Source organism: Juglans microcarpa x Juglans regia, chromosome 3D, assembly GCF_004785595.1.
Source record: "Juglans microcarpa x Juglans regia isolate MS1-56 chromosome 3D, Jm3101_v1.0, whole genome shotgun sequence".
NCBI classification, from domain to species: Eukaryota; Viridiplantae; Streptophyta; class Magnoliopsida; order Fagales; family Juglandaceae; genus Juglans; species Juglans microcarpa x Juglans regia.
The window spans coordinates 8,802,301-8,818,837 of record NC_054598.1 but is presented as its reverse complement, the minus strand read 5'-3'; the positions used below and the strand labels follow the sequence as shown (position 1 = coordinate 8,818,837).

General features: G+C 36.5%; 4 protein-coding genes across 5 annotated transcripts; 2 read left to right on the top strand and 2 right to left on the bottom strand.

Moving 5' to 3' along the window:
- Positions 1-1,762: 1,762 nt before the first annotated feature.
- LOC121254375 lies at positions 1,763-2,321 on the bottom strand. The gene has a single exon (XM_041154383.1). The coding sequence runs from the start codon at positions 2,222-2,224 to the stop codon at positions 1,931-1,933; it is 294 nt and encodes a 97-aa protein (XP_041010317.1). The 5' UTR covers positions 2,225-2,321; the 3' UTR covers positions 1,763-1,930.
- A 1,106-nt stretch (positions 2,322-3,427) lies between these two features.
- On the bottom strand, positions 3,428-7,023 carry LOC121254370 (alpha-ketoglutarate-dependent dioxygenase alkB). Of its 2 annotated transcripts, XM_041154376.1 has the most exons (8): positions 6,718-7,023; positions 6,473-6,624; positions 5,511-5,869; positions 4,685-4,823; positions 4,507-4,573; positions 4,233-4,354; positions 4,026-4,068; positions 3,755-3,901 (listed from the first exon to the last, which is right to left on the bottom strand). In XM_041154376.1, exons 1-7 carry the CDS (start codon positions 6,822-6,824, stop codon positions 4,034-4,036), a joined length of 981 nt encoding a protein of 326 aa, XP_041010310.1. In that variant the 5' UTR covers positions 6,825-7,023; the 3' UTR covers positions 3,755-3,901; positions 4,026-4,033. The 2 variants fall into 2 exon arrangements, with proteins under 2 accessions (XP_041010309.1, XP_041010310.1); XM_041154375.1 differs by lacking the exon at positions 4,026-4,068 and having other exon boundaries at positions 3,428-3,901; positions 6,718-7,021.
- A 661-nt stretch (positions 7,024-7,684) lies between these two features.
- Positions 7,685-11,509, top strand: LOC121254374. Its single transcript, XM_041154382.1, has 5 exons — positions 7,685-8,146; positions 8,245-8,348; positions 8,626-8,739; positions 10,975-11,058; positions 11,227-11,509. Exons 1-5 carry the CDS (start codon positions 7,879-7,881, stop codon positions 11,281-11,283), a joined length of 627 nt encoding a protein of 208 aa, XP_041010316.1. The 5' UTR covers positions 7,685-7,878; the 3' UTR covers positions 11,284-11,509.
- A 2,438-nt stretch (positions 11,510-13,947) lies between these two features.
- LOC121254371 (molybdenum cofactor sulfurase-like) lies at positions 13,948-16,407 on the top strand. Its single transcript, XM_041154377.1, has 3 exons — positions 13,948-14,966; positions 15,051-15,140; positions 15,230-16,407. Exons 1-3 carry the CDS (start codon positions 14,916-14,918, stop codon positions 16,148-16,150), a joined length of 1,062 nt encoding a protein of 353 aa, XP_041010311.1. The 5' UTR covers positions 13,948-14,915; the 3' UTR covers positions 16,151-16,407.
- Positions 16,408-16,537: the final 130 nt, after the last annotated feature.

Genomic DNA, 16,537 nt, shown 5'->3' with positions numbered 1-16,537 from the left:
GATGGCAATTAAACTCGCTTATATAGTTTAAGTTATCATGTATCATCTGAGGTTCCCCCTTTCGTGTTCTTGGGAACTAAATTCGGACAAAAGAAAGTACAAGAATACACTGGGCCGCATGCTCAAGCGTTTTCCCCAAACAGGATTACAAGTTCCACACACATCATACAACCCCATTTAAAAGATTGCAGCGCCGTAGATGGTAAATATTGAGATTCCAATGCGAGTTTGTGTGTTTTTCGTTCAAAGGGATTCCGATAGTGTCATGTGTACGAGGAGATAGTCCCATTATGCTCCATGGTCCTATTTCCAGTGCTCTGGCTCAACTATTGTACAGGTAAAATGCGAAGGCCCCTTGGGTTGCCATCTAATAGCGTGAATACCTGGATTTAGTTTAATTACCGAATTATAATTTGTTAGATCTTTTCATCGTCATCTTTCCCTCTCAAGTTGTCACATAAAAAGTTTAGCATCACACTATAATTTCGAGTTTTTCTATTTATAAGTTAGTGTAGACGACACCTTTTGACGCTACTTACATGTTAAGTTTTGATTTAAAATAAACTTGATTTTTAAACTTTTCTTTGAAACTTCTAAGTCTCGTTTGTTTTCATAGATGAAATGAGATGAGATGAGATGAATTAAGATAAAAATTAAAAGTTAAATAAAATATTATCAGAATCTATGTTTTTAATATTATTTTTGTTTTGAGATTTGAAAAGTTGAATTGTTTATTTTATTTTGTATGAAAATTTAAGAAAGTTGTAATGATTAGATGAGATGAGATAAGATGAGTTGAAAAGTTTTCTGAAAACAAATGAGGCCAAATCATGCTATGTCAACGACATAGAATGTATGTATTCTTCTACACTAACTTGCAAATATAATTTTTCTTTAATTTCATATGTTACTCTTTCAAAGAACTAAAGGAGTATAACTTTCTAATAACATTAATAGAAATAGAATTAAAATTGTTAATGACTAAAATCGGCATAACAGGTCGGAAGAGGAGAAAGAGTTATTCTCGTCTCGCTATAGCTATTTAAGAGATGGACACACAAGTTTACAAAGTTCGGCATATTGCCTACATTCACGTGATGTTTGGGGAGGCAAAATCCACTATAATATATTTGTTTTACAGTCTCTCGTAATCTCTCATCCTTACTATGCAATGGAGATCCGAAATCTATTTGCTGGAGGAAGTCTTTTCTCTAGAACACAGGTTGTGAGGTCTATAAAAAGGTTGAAAAAGCCTTCTTGGAGAAGTCTGGCCAAAAGGTCCCTGAAGTCGTCTGCTTCCCTCCCTTTTATCTTATGTCTCATTTCTTTATTTTATGTCTATTCACCCCTCCTTTACGTCACATTATCTTTCATTTATGTCCACTTCCTTTTTTTCCTCTTAATACTCTTCTCGGCCTTTTGTCTATTCTCTCTCTCTTCTTATTCTTCTCACTTGATGAGTCCCCCATCGTGGGCTGAGCCTAGAAAACACAACACCTTGGGCATGTGATTCTATTTGAATGAACTGATTTTAAAAGTGAACCAACTTTCTGATTCTACTTTTATCCTTAGCCCAATTTTGGTTTGGGACTACAAAACTCTTGATATCTCACTTTATTAAAGTTTCGATGAAATTATAGGCCAATTAAGCAGCACTTCATCTTTGCACCAAATCAACCTCAAACATATCGTGATTTTCAATGCAAATAACAAAGCCTGGCTACATTAAGCAAAGTATGAATCACTGGGCACAAATTGAATGTATAAAATTACCCACTTCATAAGAATTTCAATACTGTGTATTGTGACTAAAATTACAACTTGGATGATCTCAAAGCCTCTCTTTCTGGAAATATAGGAGAAATTCAACATATAAGAGTTAGGGGGGCCGTAATAGGGGCTCTAGAACAGAACAACAGAACAAGCCGCGTTAAGAGGGCGGGTTCGGTGGCCTTACGATTAGTTGGGCCGGTAAGGGCCGGCCCGTACCGGTCCCGCCACAGCTTCTACACGCCATGACACCCGATCCGGCACATGTCCGGCAGCCAACATCGCCATCGGACCAGCGGGAGCAGAGGCACGAGACCCTGCCGGTTCCGTTGCAACTGGGGCACCGCGGGAACGGGCCGGCCATGGGATTCTGGTCCATGACCGACTTGACCAGGGCCGCCCCGGCCAACACGCTCAGACCCGTCGCCAGTTGAGTCAACACGATCGGACCCATACTCGATCTGTCTGACCACTGACACACAGAGAGAAGGAGAACAAACTCTGGCCTCTAAGGTATATGTGGTGAGAGAGAACAGAGGATGAACGAAGAGATTTATTTGGGGTGGGCGTTAGATTATGATTCAAGATGTTTATGGTAAATTGTAATGTTTCTGATTCACATGCAGAATCGAACGGAAATGAAGAGGTAACGAGATGGAACACGTAGTCCCTGATATGTCTGGTGGTTTTTAAAAGCTGAAGATTTTTGGCATTTAGTTAAGTTTATTTATTTATGGAGAATTTAGTTATGTTAAAGACTACGAGGATGGTTTTCTCTGGTCAATTGGGTGTTTTTTGTTAGTTTGCTCTCTCTCTTCCGCGGCCTCCTTTGGGTGGCGAATGGCGATTATGATTTGGGTCCTTGCAAACTTTTTACAAGTAGATGGATCTCTCTGGACTATATTTTTTTTCACAAACCATTTTATCTTATATTATTTAATTTTATCTAATCATTATAAAATTTTCATATTTTTAAACAAAATATAATAAAGAATTTAATTTTTTAAATTTTAAAATAAAAATAATATTCTAATAATATTTTATCTAACTTTTTAAGTGTACCAAATGAGATCCGGTGTGTTTGGTCCATTTGTCTGTGCTTTGCCATAGATATTCAACCAACGGCTGTAAAATTGATCTCAAGGAACGTCTTTCCGGGACTAAAATTTGAGAGAAAAGTATCGGGTTTATCTTCATCTTACTACTGTTTTCAATTTCAGAGATTTGACCACATTATCATTTCTTATTTTCATATTAATTTTCGACGCATTTTTTTTTTACTAATTTGAAAGTGACAAATATTGATATAATGAGATTTTTATCATTGAAATTGAAAACAACAATCAAGAGTTTTAACGAAATTCACACAATAAATAATTCTAAAAGATCAAGAGGATCATAATCCATTGACAACGTAGTAACATTTTATAATTTTTATCTCCTTAGACTAACTATTAATTTGCAATTAGAATTTAGACTTCACACCTATTTAATTGACACCATAATGGCATAATGTTTACAATGTTGTATCCAGCCATTAAGAATGTGTTGTTTGAATCAGTTTGATTCATTTCTTGACTGTTTTAACGTCAGAATCTAATAACAATGCACAACGATTCACCTACTAGGCTACTATTTAATTATTAAGATTTGAATATAAGTATAAGAATATAAAATAAATAATAGACCATAAACAAATCAAAACAAAAGGTTCAAATCCCACACTCTCCACGATGTACTTTTAACCAACAACAAAACAAAATGCATAAACTCAGTCGACGCCTGGCTACTATTTTACAATTCTGACCGCTTCTAATCGATTCTTTTTATTTTCTGTTCTTCAGCTTCTGGTGCCAATAATTTGAAGCCCAAAGCCAGGTTCAAGACTGGATCTCCTTACACCCGGCGGCCAGAATCCATAAATCTTCTCATGTGTCAGTTGCCACTCTAAAGAATACAATATTGGGTGGGGAGAGCGAACAAAAAAAACGTTAAAAGACTTGTCTGATATTTATATTGATTCTTGAAGTTCTGATATATTCTAAGTAACAATGATCGTCTTCATGTGAAAACTGCAACTCAATGGGGGTGATTTCAGCATGTTCCTTGTCTGTGAATATCCGGGGCACACCTGTGACAAAAGAAACCAAAGCAGATGTGCTATGGCTATGAGGCAAGTAAAAGGAAATTCATGGAACTAACCAATTATATAACAATTTACTAATCTACATTTTGAAGAGAGACTTCTAACACACCAATGAGCTCAACTCAAATGGCACCTCATCCCCCTATAAAGCCCTATAAAACATGGTGGAAGAGAGATCGAATATAAAAATCTACCGACCCCCCCCCCCCCCCCCCCCCCCCCCCCCCCAACATTCTATAAAGATCAACAATAAAATATTAAAAAATTTGAAGTGGACAAAAGAAACTGAGCATTCTAGTTGAAGGTTTACACTTACCATGAAAGCATTCCCTTGCCTCTCCAGCCATAAGAACAATATCCCCACTCCGAAGGAACATTGCTAAAGGAGGATCCTCTCTAGACTTTCCTCCTAGAAGGAAAATAGCTTTGCAGCCCAAACTGAGGGAACAGAACGCTAGAATTAGGTCCTAACATGGTATTGGCTCCCTTGCTTTGTACTTCTAAAAGAACAGAAATATATACATACATACATATATATATATATATATATATATAGAGAGAGAGAGAGAGAGAGAGAGAGAGAGATCAACCTCATGCTTACTATAGGTTTGCTCCAATCGGCTTCCATGTCATCAAGGTGGCCCCCAAGTGTATCACCTGAGCAAAAACAACAAAAAATAGTTTTTTCTTTTCAAATTTTAATGGAGAAAGGAAAAATACTCTTTAATCCAAAAACAATCGATTTAGATCAACCATTCCAAAGAGCACCTATCCCAAAGTAGTTCACTATTGCAGCTTCTGGCTGGAATTGTTCCCCCTCAAGCATTGCAGGTTCTGCCATTCTTTTAGCTAATTGACACAGTGCAACAGGGATCTTGTTGTGCGGTAGAGACACATCATAGTTTCGCTACATCATGAACATCCATAGGTTTAGAAATTCATTGAAAAATTACCATGCTGCTTATCTTTCAAAATGGTATGGATCTTCATACGTTTGCTTGCACATAGTGACATAGTCCAAGTCGTGATTCCAATAGTATATGAATACTTATTACTCCACAAAATATGACTTCCATAGAATCCATCTTAAATATCACCTAAGACATGAAGTTTACATAATCTTCCGTTAATTAACAAATTTGTTTGTTTCAATTAATTAAAATAAAAGCCCAGATTAAGCTATTAAACTCAGATCAGGAAAAACACTGTTAAAACTTTGACCGCCAAAACTGGTGGTCAAAACTCCTCAATAAAATACTTGTTTACTGATTAAAAAAAAAAACCTTTGACCACCAAAACTGGGTGACATCTAATAGTGCAATGTGCATGCCGTAACATGAAAATGGTATACAACTTGGTGCATACCTTCCAGAGGCTACTTAAGCTTAAATTAAAACAGATTGACAAGCATTATATGTGATATACAGTTCCTACGGTTTGAAATATAACTTGCTAACTGAGCTACTACCTTTCCTTGAATGTTTTTGGATAACAAATCTGTTTCTAGTACTCAAATTATATATACAGCAAAAACACAGTGGCCAAAGGTTTAACAAGATACAAGTGAACAAAATGAATATGGATCAGCACGTACTTTGGACCAGTCAAATTGCAAGCCAAGGGTGCTCCAACGCAACTTCCGCAAAAGAACAGCGGCTGAAACTGATTTGCATGGATTTCCTCCCGAAGACACTGAATGTTCTCCATAAAATTTCCATCTATGGACGTCGTCATTGCTGACGGAAGGACCACTATTGGACTCTAAACTAGTGGGAACACTTGCTTCTTCAACTAATACTTTGTTTTCATTTGCAGCAATAAATAAGTCATGTATGGGTCCATAAAATGCATTGTGATTTGTTCTATTCGGAGGCTGGGGGAAGTTGTTTAAGCTCTCCCTTATCCATTGGCATTGTTCTTCTACACTTAATGCTTCAGGAATGAAGAAAAACCCTGCATTACAATAGACAATGTAATTTCTTTTAGGGAAAAATTAACAAAGGCTAACTATACAAAGGGATGATGGGAGTCTGTCCGTGCAGAAAAGATACCGAGCATTCAAATCTCTCTAAACACTAATAGATATAAAATAATACATTTGCAAATTGCCACGAGCAATATATAATATATAATATATATACATACATAAACACGCACACAGAGATATATTGGGCATTCTAACATCCGCAGTTTATCAACTCTATAAACGTGAAATACTGAAATTACGAAATTTGCAAAGAAGAACGGGCTTCTATTTTGGTTGAAACCCAAAATACGAATGGAAAACTTCGGTTTGCTGTCTGAAATGAATTGCAGAAAGCAAGTCTTCATCGCGAGTCAAACAAAGTTAGTAATGCAGTAAGCTATGACAATTTTTTTCACCAATGATTCCAGCACTTCACCCAATGCTCCTATGGAACTGATTGTGACATTGAAATGTTGCTAATAAACCTAGACCCAATTCAGTCACCACCAAACGCACCAGTCACAATGCAGAGCAATTTACATAACTTGCTTTACGAAAACAATAATTTATCGATCAAAAGAAAATTATACCAGGACGGCTTTCCAAGCAGAACACGGAACGATCGAGATCGCTTTGAAGAGGGATTATTCCTGGTAGAAGATCTCCATTCTCAACTTGAGATTTTAGGATGGACTTAAAATCAAGGACCTCGGATAAATCCACTCGTTTTGGTTGTTTTTTCCTGAGAGGAATACTCAAAATACGTTAACAAGCTGTTTGCAAAGTAAATATTCTGTTTTGAAAAGGAACTCAGGACAAACATAGATTTAAGTACTTTTTGGAGGATTTGGAAGTGTCGTCGTAGTAAAGCTTGTACTTCTTCTCGGCTTTTCTGAATACGGTTCGGTCAGAGTCGTCGGAGACTCTCGCCGATCCGTACATTTCACCTAGTCCTATCCGCCCGTAAGTTAAATCGGAATCGACGGATAAATCAAATTCAGGATTTTGGGACTAGGGTTTCGTCAAGGCTCGATCTTTTTACCGCAACGCTTTTGAAGTTGGAAACGGGTCCTGAAATGACCAAACCCGGTAGGGTTTTCACCACCATTTTGCGGCGACTCTGGTTAAGAGTTAAGACTTGTTATGTTCAGATGCATAGTATTACTTATGATTTTTTTTTTTAGAAGATTAATTTAAATTTTCATATGTTTTATTATAATTTATTGTGTTCATATTTAGGATTTATTTGAATACTTGGAATATTTTAGAATTATATAAAAAATAGTGAAATAATTTGTAAATAATAATGAAATTATTTGATTCTAGATGTTATATTATGTTATGAGAAAGTAGAGAAAAAATTTGAATAAAAATATGATAAAGTTAAAAATTTATTTGAATATTATTTTAAAATATTATTTTTATTTTAAAATTTAAAAAAATTATATTATTTTTTATATTTTGTTTAAAATTTTGAAAAAATTATATTGAGTTTTATATTTAGATAATGATTAGATGAAAATTTTAAAAATTAAAAAATATTTTATATTTAAATAATATTTAAAAAGAAAATTATAAAAAATTTTAAGAAGATCTCGTTACTCAAACAACGTCTTATTGTATTGAAAAGAAATATTGCAAAGGAAATATTATATTATTAAATATTTTGATTGTAAAATTAAATATATTAAAAATTGTCAATTGATTTGTAGTTCAACTCGACTAAAATAATAATTAATGTCAGTTGATGAATTTAATAATTTACTCTTATTAAACTATTTTTGTAACTACATCACCTCCCTATCTTGGAAGGAAATAAAAACGTGAGATTTTTGTTTGGACCTCAAATTTTCTCATGCTGCCAACTAGCAACGAAGTCGTAACATTATCTTCTTGATCTTCCTCGGCTTTTCCATACAATAAGTCTGTAACCCCCGATATAAACTTGACTATATGCATATTGATATACGCAATCTTTCCATCGATAAGGAGCAGAATGGCGTGCGGGACTGCGTTACGTTTCGTCTTTTTAGCAGAGCCGTGGCGACCCGTTCGTCTCGATCGAACCTTCGCTTGCGCTTCACTGAGGATCCGTGGATCATCTACGCCCAGGTGGAGCGGGAAGTTCCGGACCCTCAGAGCCCGAGATTTTCACACGGTGAAACTAATAACTCAACTCAATTGCTCTCACAACGAAACCCCATTGTCGTCGTCTCAGGACGACCAAGGCCCGCCTCAAGAAGCTGTTCTCAAAGCTATTTCAGGTTCAACTCCCAAAAACACGCTCTCTCTCTCTCACTCTCTCTCTCTCTTTCTCTCTCTCTCAAAATTGTTTTTAAACTCTTGTTTGTATTGGATGCAGAGGTCTCTAAGGCGGAAGGAAGAGTTGGACAAACCACAAATGTGGTGATTGGTGGCACCGTAGCAGACGATTCAACCAAGGAATGGCTCGCTTTGGATCAGAAGGTATGATACGGATAAACCCAGCTCAAGTGGTTAGCTCGCATGCTCTTAGGTAGCATTTAATTCTAAAATACAATTTGTTTGTTATTTGGACACGTATTTCTGCAGCGAGCCAGTTTATTGCACGTAGAGTTTAGACGTTCTTAAATTCAAGTTGTAAATTTGTTGGAAATATGTTTTCTCCCCTTTTCAGCATAAATATATGAAAAAAATTGAATTAGTTGTGGCCCAAAGCTATTGCATTTGTGGTTTAGCATGTGTGGTCTCCTACTTTTGATAGGTGAACTCATACCCAACAGTAAGAGGTTTTACAGCGATTGGAACTGGTGGTGATGATTTTGTGCAAGCTATGGTTGTTGCCGTTGAATCTGTAATCCAACAACCAATCCCCGAGGTAGTTATCCCTTGTTTTTTGGTGAATTTTTTTATGTAAGTGTTAAAAGTTGATCTATAGCAATATAGACTTTTTGGAGCATGTGTTAGTTCTGGAGTAGCTGTAGACAAGAGTGTGTGGTACTTAAATACCGGACCAAGTTTGAATGTGTTAACCAGCTTCTTTGAAGGGTGATGCTATAGATGGTATTCCTTTGCAAATTCATTACGTTCAAATTATATGGTTTTGGTTTTTTAAACTTGACATTAGTGAATCTTAATGACATTGAGTTAAATGAAAGGAAAGTACTGTTGACATACTTGCTAGTTGAGATGGGTAGATGGTTGGTCCCAGCAGTCAAGGAAGTTCGACCAGACCATAATAGATGCCTCTGCAACTCATTATAAGGAGAAAGTTGATGACGAAACAGTGTTTTGGTTCAAGGGATGACAGAATCCTCTTTTTTCTCCCCCATATCACACCATGGGGGCAACGCTTGCTAAGTAGCAGGATTGGTTACACCATAAGTAGAGAGACCTTCAGGCCCTCATCTTTCTGTTAACTAGAATCTCCTACACAATATTGCTGCAACTTCTCATAAGAAGGGAGTATCATCATTCCGATTATATGTCGGTACAAGAAAATTCAGCCATGTCTCTAATGCTGCCAAACAAAAAGAATATTGTTCCAATTGGATGCTCTTAAAGGGGGAGGTGGAGGACTGGAAAGAACATGTGATTACATTGGAAAACATTTGGAACCTATGCTATTGCCAGGGTTGGATTTGTTATGCTGCATCAAGTAGTTTGGCTAACCTTGCAAACTGGATAGAATGAAACTGAGCTTGCAGTCCAATGAACTATGCTGCCATGAATTATTCTTAACTACCTTATTGATTTTGTTTTGATGATGCAGTTAAGGAAAAGGATCATCTGCTTAATCATTCTTTATGACTATGCCTTAATTTATGGGCAATAAGTGCTTTAGTATCAACTAGGTTGCCAATGATTGCATAATGGGTTAACATGGCTATTAGAACTATAGTTTTCGTAGTTTAATCTTCAGTCCGGAGGCTTGGTGGGAAATTTGATTCTTAACATGGAGAGAATTAAAAACACAATAAAAGTTTATCAGCGCAGTGCATGATGAACTTTTTTTTTATTCCCAAGTTGGCATCAATTTAGTAATGCAATCTAGTTCTGGAGTTTTGTTTTGTTATTCCCAAGATTGCAACATAATATAGATAATTTTTGAAGTGTTTTTACTGATGTGTTTTTGACAGCTGAACTTTCATAAAGAACTAAGCCGATCAAGAAAATATAATGGTAGCACTCATACTCTAACCCTTGTTGAGAGAGAAACTCTCCCTTCTCTCTAGAAAACTTTTTTTTGATAAGTCCTTCTCTCTAGAAAACTCAATCACTTCGAGTGCCTTCGTTAGTAGTGTTTTTTTTCTCCTCCCTCCACCGGTTTGGTTTTGGTCAGATCTATTGCATTCTGGCTATCATCAGTCGACACACGCCCCACCACGCCATCCTACAGCCGCCGATCTATTGGGAAGGAGCGGAATCGTGCCAAAAAGCTCGGAGCGTGGCCCTCACGCACGACTTGTTTCTGTGTATGGTCTTCATGCGTCGCCGAACCATGACACTTCTGCCGGTTACACGCGCCGTACCAACAGATTCTCCACGCTGAGATCTTCCAGATTTGCCCTACCTCGCCTCTTTACCACCGGTTGGTGGTTGCCACCCACCACCACAGATGCGCGGTAAGATAGATGACTGGTTGCAGATCAGTCCATCCGATCCGTGCTTTCGACTATGTTATCGCTTTCCTTAACCGATGATCTTGAAAAATGGACTATAAATCTCTCCAAAAAACATCTCAAGACAACAAACTGCAAGACACTCACAACTTTCACCACTTCCAGCAGAGGTTCCACCCCCATCAGCAGTGATTCCATAGTTCACATGACTTTGTGACCGCTAACTACCATCTTTTAAGATGGCGCCCTCTTTGTAGGGCATGGGTGAGGACCAAGAAATTGGTCCCAAAATCCTTTTTATTTTTCTTTTTTTTACCATTTTTGTACTGTAGTTATTGTACTGGGGCGTTTGTTGGGGAGCTACACCCCTTCCTCATATATCATCCTTTCCATTTCTATTTCTAATAGAAATTTTCTTGTTTAGAAAAAAAAAAAAGAAAAGAAAATATAACGGTATAAATGCTAGTCTAATCAATATCATGTTTTAACAGGGTCGTGTCAGGCAGAAAGTATCATCAAGAGGCAAATATGTATCTGTGAACATTGGACCCATTCAAGTCGTTTCTAGTGAGCAGGTATCTCTCTCTCTCTCTCTCTCTCTCTCTCAAACATGCAACCAGATACCAATGAAGTTTCTCAATATTTATTGTTTTTTAAATCCACATTGGCCAGAAAAATTGGTGACCTAATATTGTTTACAACTTGTCATAGTATTTTTTAACATGAAAATTTTTGTGCTTCAGGTCCAAGCTGTATACAACGCCATGAGGAGAGATGAACGGATGAAGTACTTTTTGTAGTGCGATTTTTGTATAGATTGCTGGTCGTATATGCTGTATGATTGGTTCCTTTCTGTCTACCACACTTTCTTTCGCTCTCTTTCTCGTCAACCTGGTATGTTCTAACCCATGATATCTATGTAGGTAAGGAAAATGATGGCGCAAAATTAATCTAGGGTATATGTAAAAGATCTATTTGTAATTGATGGTCTTCCATACGTAGAAAGATCACGGTTCTATTGTTTTATCATTGTATCAGAGCATTCTCATTGGATTATACAAATGCATATGCAAAATTTACATAATATCACATGATTTTGTATTTGGTTATTTCACTTAAAACTTATTCCCACGTTGGATTATCCATCTATTAATTAAAATAATAATAAAATATTATTTATTTAATAATAATATTTATTCTAAATTATTTTTCCTATTAAATTTTTTTCCTAAATTAAAAGCTACAAGGAAATATTGTTTTTCTTTCTTTTTTATTAATAGTAAATATAAACTATTTCTAGGTAAGGCTAGTAGTCAATAAATTACATCAACCCACAATTATATTCCCCCATAAAAACAAAGGATGAAATTAATAACAAACGTAACTTTCTTCGTCAAATGAGTTCGGAAAAATATTTTAGTCTCTAGTTCACTGAGAGAGAGAGAGAGAGAGAGAGAGGCCTGCAGGATTTCATTTCTAAAACATACCACTAGAGTCTAGAGCAGTTCGGTAGAGGATCATAGAGTATGTTCAAAGTCGAGAAAATATTTTTTATCCAAATTGGTCTAGCTACAGTGAAAACTAAATATGATCCACAATACTAATTTACTGTAGTTATAAGTAATCTTTTTTTACATTTGTATAATTCAATGCAGTATATTTTTTTTATCTTTATTAGTCAAACTCATTATTTTTTTTTTCGATTTGCGTAATCCAACGAGGATGCTCTCAAGCTCGCACTCTACTCATTCCAGGTTGCATTGGACCTGGTAGCATGTAGATTAAGATTATAATATTTTAACTCAAAAGGAATTCAATTGGAAAATTTCCCCGACATTCCATTTCAACCAAATTCCATGTAAGTAATATTGTGTGGTCCAAACTTTCACAAGTTCTATGCCTCAACAGTGCAGTAACAGATTCAAAATGATGCAATTGCATGTTGTAACTGATAACTGTGGTTAAATTCGAAAGAGTCATGCAGTGTAATACTCAGCTTGATATTATTGGCGTAGCATGCATTGATGTGTCTGTTACATCAATCAATGAAGAAAACAAACTTAGATGTGTTGCACTTTGAATATATTACAAATAGAATTCTCACCTTATTGGTGTTACACAGGTGTAAATCAGCATGTCATTTTAATCTTCGTTTCCAAGTATTCAGAAGATAGAATAATGTTGTTGTACTTGATTATGAACAAGTATTTTAGTATGGGATCATAACATTGGAGGGAATAGTGGTTGGAAATTGGCAAATTGCTCCCAAGATGCCTTCTCGTACAAAACTCCATATACATAATTATGGGTTCATGTCGATCGTAGTTAGTTGTCACCTGTCGGTATCTCTAATCCACGTTGATGCTACTTAGGACGACCATTTTCAACGGAGTAGAAGCAGTTTCCAAATGTTCTAATGCGGTAGACTGCCACTTTTGAAATTAACAATTATCAAGAACTGTACGAAACGTGAGAAAGTGATTTCTAAAACAAATACTCCAAAATAATGCATTTTATTTATATCTCATAATGGGGTGGATTTACATTGGAATGTATTTTTGTCTTCTCCGAATGATGTAGACTTTAAATTGTCGGTCTATGATTTTTTAAGTTGCTATGTATAATTTCTTTAATTTCATTTTCCTCTTCAAATCATTAATTTTCAGGCCCTTCTCCCCCTCTCAATCTTATTCATAGTTGAGGGGTAGAGCTCTTTGCCAAGACAAATGGGTCTATGGTTGAGAAGGAGAAGAAATATAAATCAATTGTCTACAAGACTTTTTTATTTCTTTTTTATTTTTTTTTAATATTTTTGTAATCATAATGGATGGGTCTCATCACTCATGAGATGTATGCCGGAAGGAAGGTTGAAGGACCATTCGATTCATGAGGAGACATAAATCATCTAGGCCTATTGGTTTGGTCAATCACCAAAGACGAAAAGGAAGTTAAATCATAAAGATGGAGAGTATACCAGCCAAATCAGCCTGAATGGTAGCTCATACACTTGATATTTCGGTCAAAGACCCAACTCCTTGATTCCCATTTCTCTCAGCGAACTATACTTATTTTTGTTCAATTTTTGCCTAAGATTTACGTATATAAAACACAATAATACTCATTTCAATGAGAATATTATTTAGTAAATAAGGTGAAATGGTCAGTAAGAGAGTGTCATCCCCTCCCCTCGGAACCCCATTCACCAAAACCAGTTAAGGCCGATTAACATATGAGTAATGTTATATACAGTCGTGAAATGCGCAAGGACCGTGCAGTTGTTTTGAAAAAAAGTAGGATCTAATATTAAAAAATTATTTTTTTTTTTTATGTGAATCTTGTATTTATTCATTTTTTTCAAAGTGATTACGTAGCGATAGCGCTTACACATTTACGACTGCGATTATAATTTTTCTTAACATATATATATATATTTATATATAGTTATTTCTCTCTTATAATATTTAATATAGTTAGGTTTGGGGTCTAATCAATGATTAATTATATTATATTGAATGAACATTTGTGTTGGCAGTCAAAGCTGACTCTCCATGACCAGCCTTCAGGACAAAATGATTCCCATTCCCACATTTTATTCCTTAACTGATACCACCTAAGCCGAACCTCTTCTTTGGTTTTTTGCAGACCTTTTGTATCTCAAACGTCAAATGTTGTAGCAGTCACCATCTCTTCAATATTTTCTATTCCCCCTGATGACTAACATAGCATCAGAAAACGTAATCGAAAATAGTAATCGTCTTGTTGCCATTCATATAGCTTTTGAATATTTCTGCAACTTGGATTGATCTTGAAGGAGCCTAACCGGAATATATTATAATTATTAATATTGCAGTAAATTATCAGCCAAGTGCTCATTTTAAGCACATAAACAATAGCACCTATATATATATATATATATATATATATATATATATATATTTCCTGGCTCCATCTGGTCTCATTAGGAATAGTACCATTCCAGTCAAATAAGTTATAAAAATGGGATTTTGGGGTCGATATTATCAGTGGAAAGCTATGAGAGGTTCTGCACACCAATCATGGCTCTGTAATCTGTACCAAATATGTTTTTCTAGTAGTAATGCGGCTTCATGTGATTCAAAGTCAATGAATTAGCTCACTTTTAGAAATCTAATTTCTTTATCTTTTCTATCTTTTTTTTTTCTTTTTGTTCATCATTTGTAGGATGCATTGTATATTTCCATCGTTTGGGCCTTTGCTGTCATCAGTTGTTGTTTAAGTTCTTTCATGTTTCAATTATAATCCATTACTTGAGCAACCCCTTCTTCGTGTGACGTTGGTCTTTCTTTACATCAATCTTTGTGGCTTTCTCCCATTTATTTCTTATTTGTCTCCTGGTTTTAAGTGTTCATGCCTGTAGTTTGGCTTGACTTCTAAGAAGCCGTGAGAAGACAACATGGGAGGGAACGTGGAAGAAAAGGTCATTCTTGATGGAGAGTCTAATAAGGTACTTATTTCCCACTTCTGTTCCTACCTTTGTTAGTATTGTTTCAGTTTTTATGAGATAATTTCCCACCTTGTTGATGCTTAGGATATGATACTAGAACATGAACTCGAGGAATCTCTTTTGGCTTCTTTACCCAAATCACAAACTAGCAGGCCAAGCAGCATGGTTTTCAAGGCAAGTTCAATTGCTTCTACTAATGACTTATTTGCTGTGTCCCCCTTCCAAATAAGATATAATTTGATCCAACTTTATTTTGACAACAGAAATCACATAGTGTGATACCTGCTCACTTGGTTGCCGAAGCCATTTCCACTCTGCATGGCCTCGACCTGAGGTGGTCAGGCCCGATAACGCCGAGTGAGATGCAATATGTTCAGCAGTATGTGTTTGCAAAGTACCCTCAATATTGCAATGGTCTTGTGGAAGAGGACACCAACAAAATTGATCACCTCGATAATCTCTCTATTAAGGAGGCATCTTCAGAGACCGGCCTACCCGACGAAAAACGCAAGTCCCCCAAGAGTGTTTGCACTAGTATTCTCTCCGACCTCGACAAAACCCAGTTGCACCCATCTAGACTTCTTGATATCCTCACGAAGAAATCTTCTTTTCAAGGGAGTTTCATTTCAATCCCGGAAATCCAGGCTAGGAACCGAGCCTTGGATCATTGTGGACTATCAGAGAAGGACTACTTGGTTCTTTTCATGCCCAACTACAAGGATGCTATGATGATGATTGGGGAGAGCTATCCCTTCTTAAGGGGCAATTTCTACATGACCATTATCAGCGAGGAGTTGGATCACATAAGGGAATTTGCAGCTCAAAAAGAATCAAAGGTGGTTGCAGCACCAGAAACTTGGTTGGACTTGAGGATCAAAGGGTCACAGTTAAGCCAGTACTTCAGGAGGAAGTGTAAGCACATTCCAAAGGGACTTTTCTCTTACCCAGTCTATTTGAGTGGGACCAGGTACTCTCTGCATTGGATCTCAGAGGCACACCGGAACTCATGGCATGTTCTGCTTGACGCAACAGGCCTGGATTTTGGCGAGGAGCGGCTGGCCCTTGCACTGCACCGGCCTGACTTTGTGTTGTGTTTACTTGATAACAAACACGGTCAGCCTTCCAAGATTACTAGCCTCCTGATCAGGAAAAAGTCATTTGATACTATGGCATCCTTGGCCTAGTTTCCTAACTAATTAGCAGGGCTTGTACTTGATAATTAAGGATATGAGTCTAGAACAGCTTCACCCCTTATACTTTTTATGCACCATGTTTTGTATTCCCTTTTGTTTCTGACAGATCCATAGAATAATAGCTCTTCAAGTTTTCCCACCGCAACCTTGAGAACCCTGGTGCTCTAACTGGATGCTATCAAAGGTTTTCATTGTTTATGCCTCTTTAACAATTTTTATTTAAGAAGCAATAGCCCGTCTGACATTTATTTTGATTCTTGAAGTGAGATATATTCTAAGAAGGAAAGATCGTCTTCGTGTGAAAATTGCAACTCAATGGGGTTGATTTCAGCTGTCAGCATGCTCCTGGTCAGTGATTATCCGGGCCGGGGCACGCCT

Excerpts from the sequence above, each read along its gene's own strand:
- LOC121254375 (XM_041154383.1), bottom strand. The coding sequence starts at position 2,224 with ATGGGTCCGATCGTGTTGACTCAACTGGCGACGGGTCTGAGCGTGTTG.
- LOC121254370 (XM_041154375.1), bottom strand. The coding sequence starts at position 6,824 with ATGTACGGATCGGCGAGAGTCTCCGACGACTCTGACCGAACCGTATTC. Across the intron at positions 4,355-4,506 it reads AAACCTATAGTAAGCATGAG|TTTGGGCTGCAAAGCTATTT; the intron begins GTTGATCTCTCT and ends CTGTTCCCTCAG. Across the intron at positions 3,902-4,232 it reads GGCAAGGGAATGCTTTCATG|GTGTGCCCCGGATATTCACA; the intron begins GTAAGTGTAAAC and ends CTTTTGTCACAG.
- LOC121254374 (XM_041154382.1), top strand. The coding sequence starts at position 7,879 with ATGGCGTGCGGGACTGCGTTACGTTTCGTCTTTTTAGCAGAGCCGTGG. Across the intron at positions 8,147-8,244 it reads TGTTCTCAAAGCTATTTCAG|AGGTCTCTAAGGCGGAAGGA; the intron begins GTTCAACTCCCA and ends TATTGGATGCAG. Across the intron at positions 8,349-8,625 it reads GGCTCGCTTTGGATCAGAAG|GTGAACTCATACCCAACAGT; the intron begins GTATGATACGGA and ends TACTTTTGATAG.
- LOC121254371 (XM_041154377.1), top strand. The coding sequence starts at position 14,916 with ATGGGAGGGAACGTGGAAGAAAAGGTCATTCTTGATGGAGAGTCTAAT. Across the intron at positions 14,967-15,050 it reads TTGATGGAGAGTCTAATAAG|GATATGATACTAGAACATGA; the intron begins GTACTTATTTCC and ends GTTGATGCTTAG. Across the intron at positions 15,141-15,229 it reads CAAGCAGCATGGTTTTCAAG|AAATCACATAGTGTGATACC; the intron begins GCAAGTTCAATT and ends TTTTGACAACAG.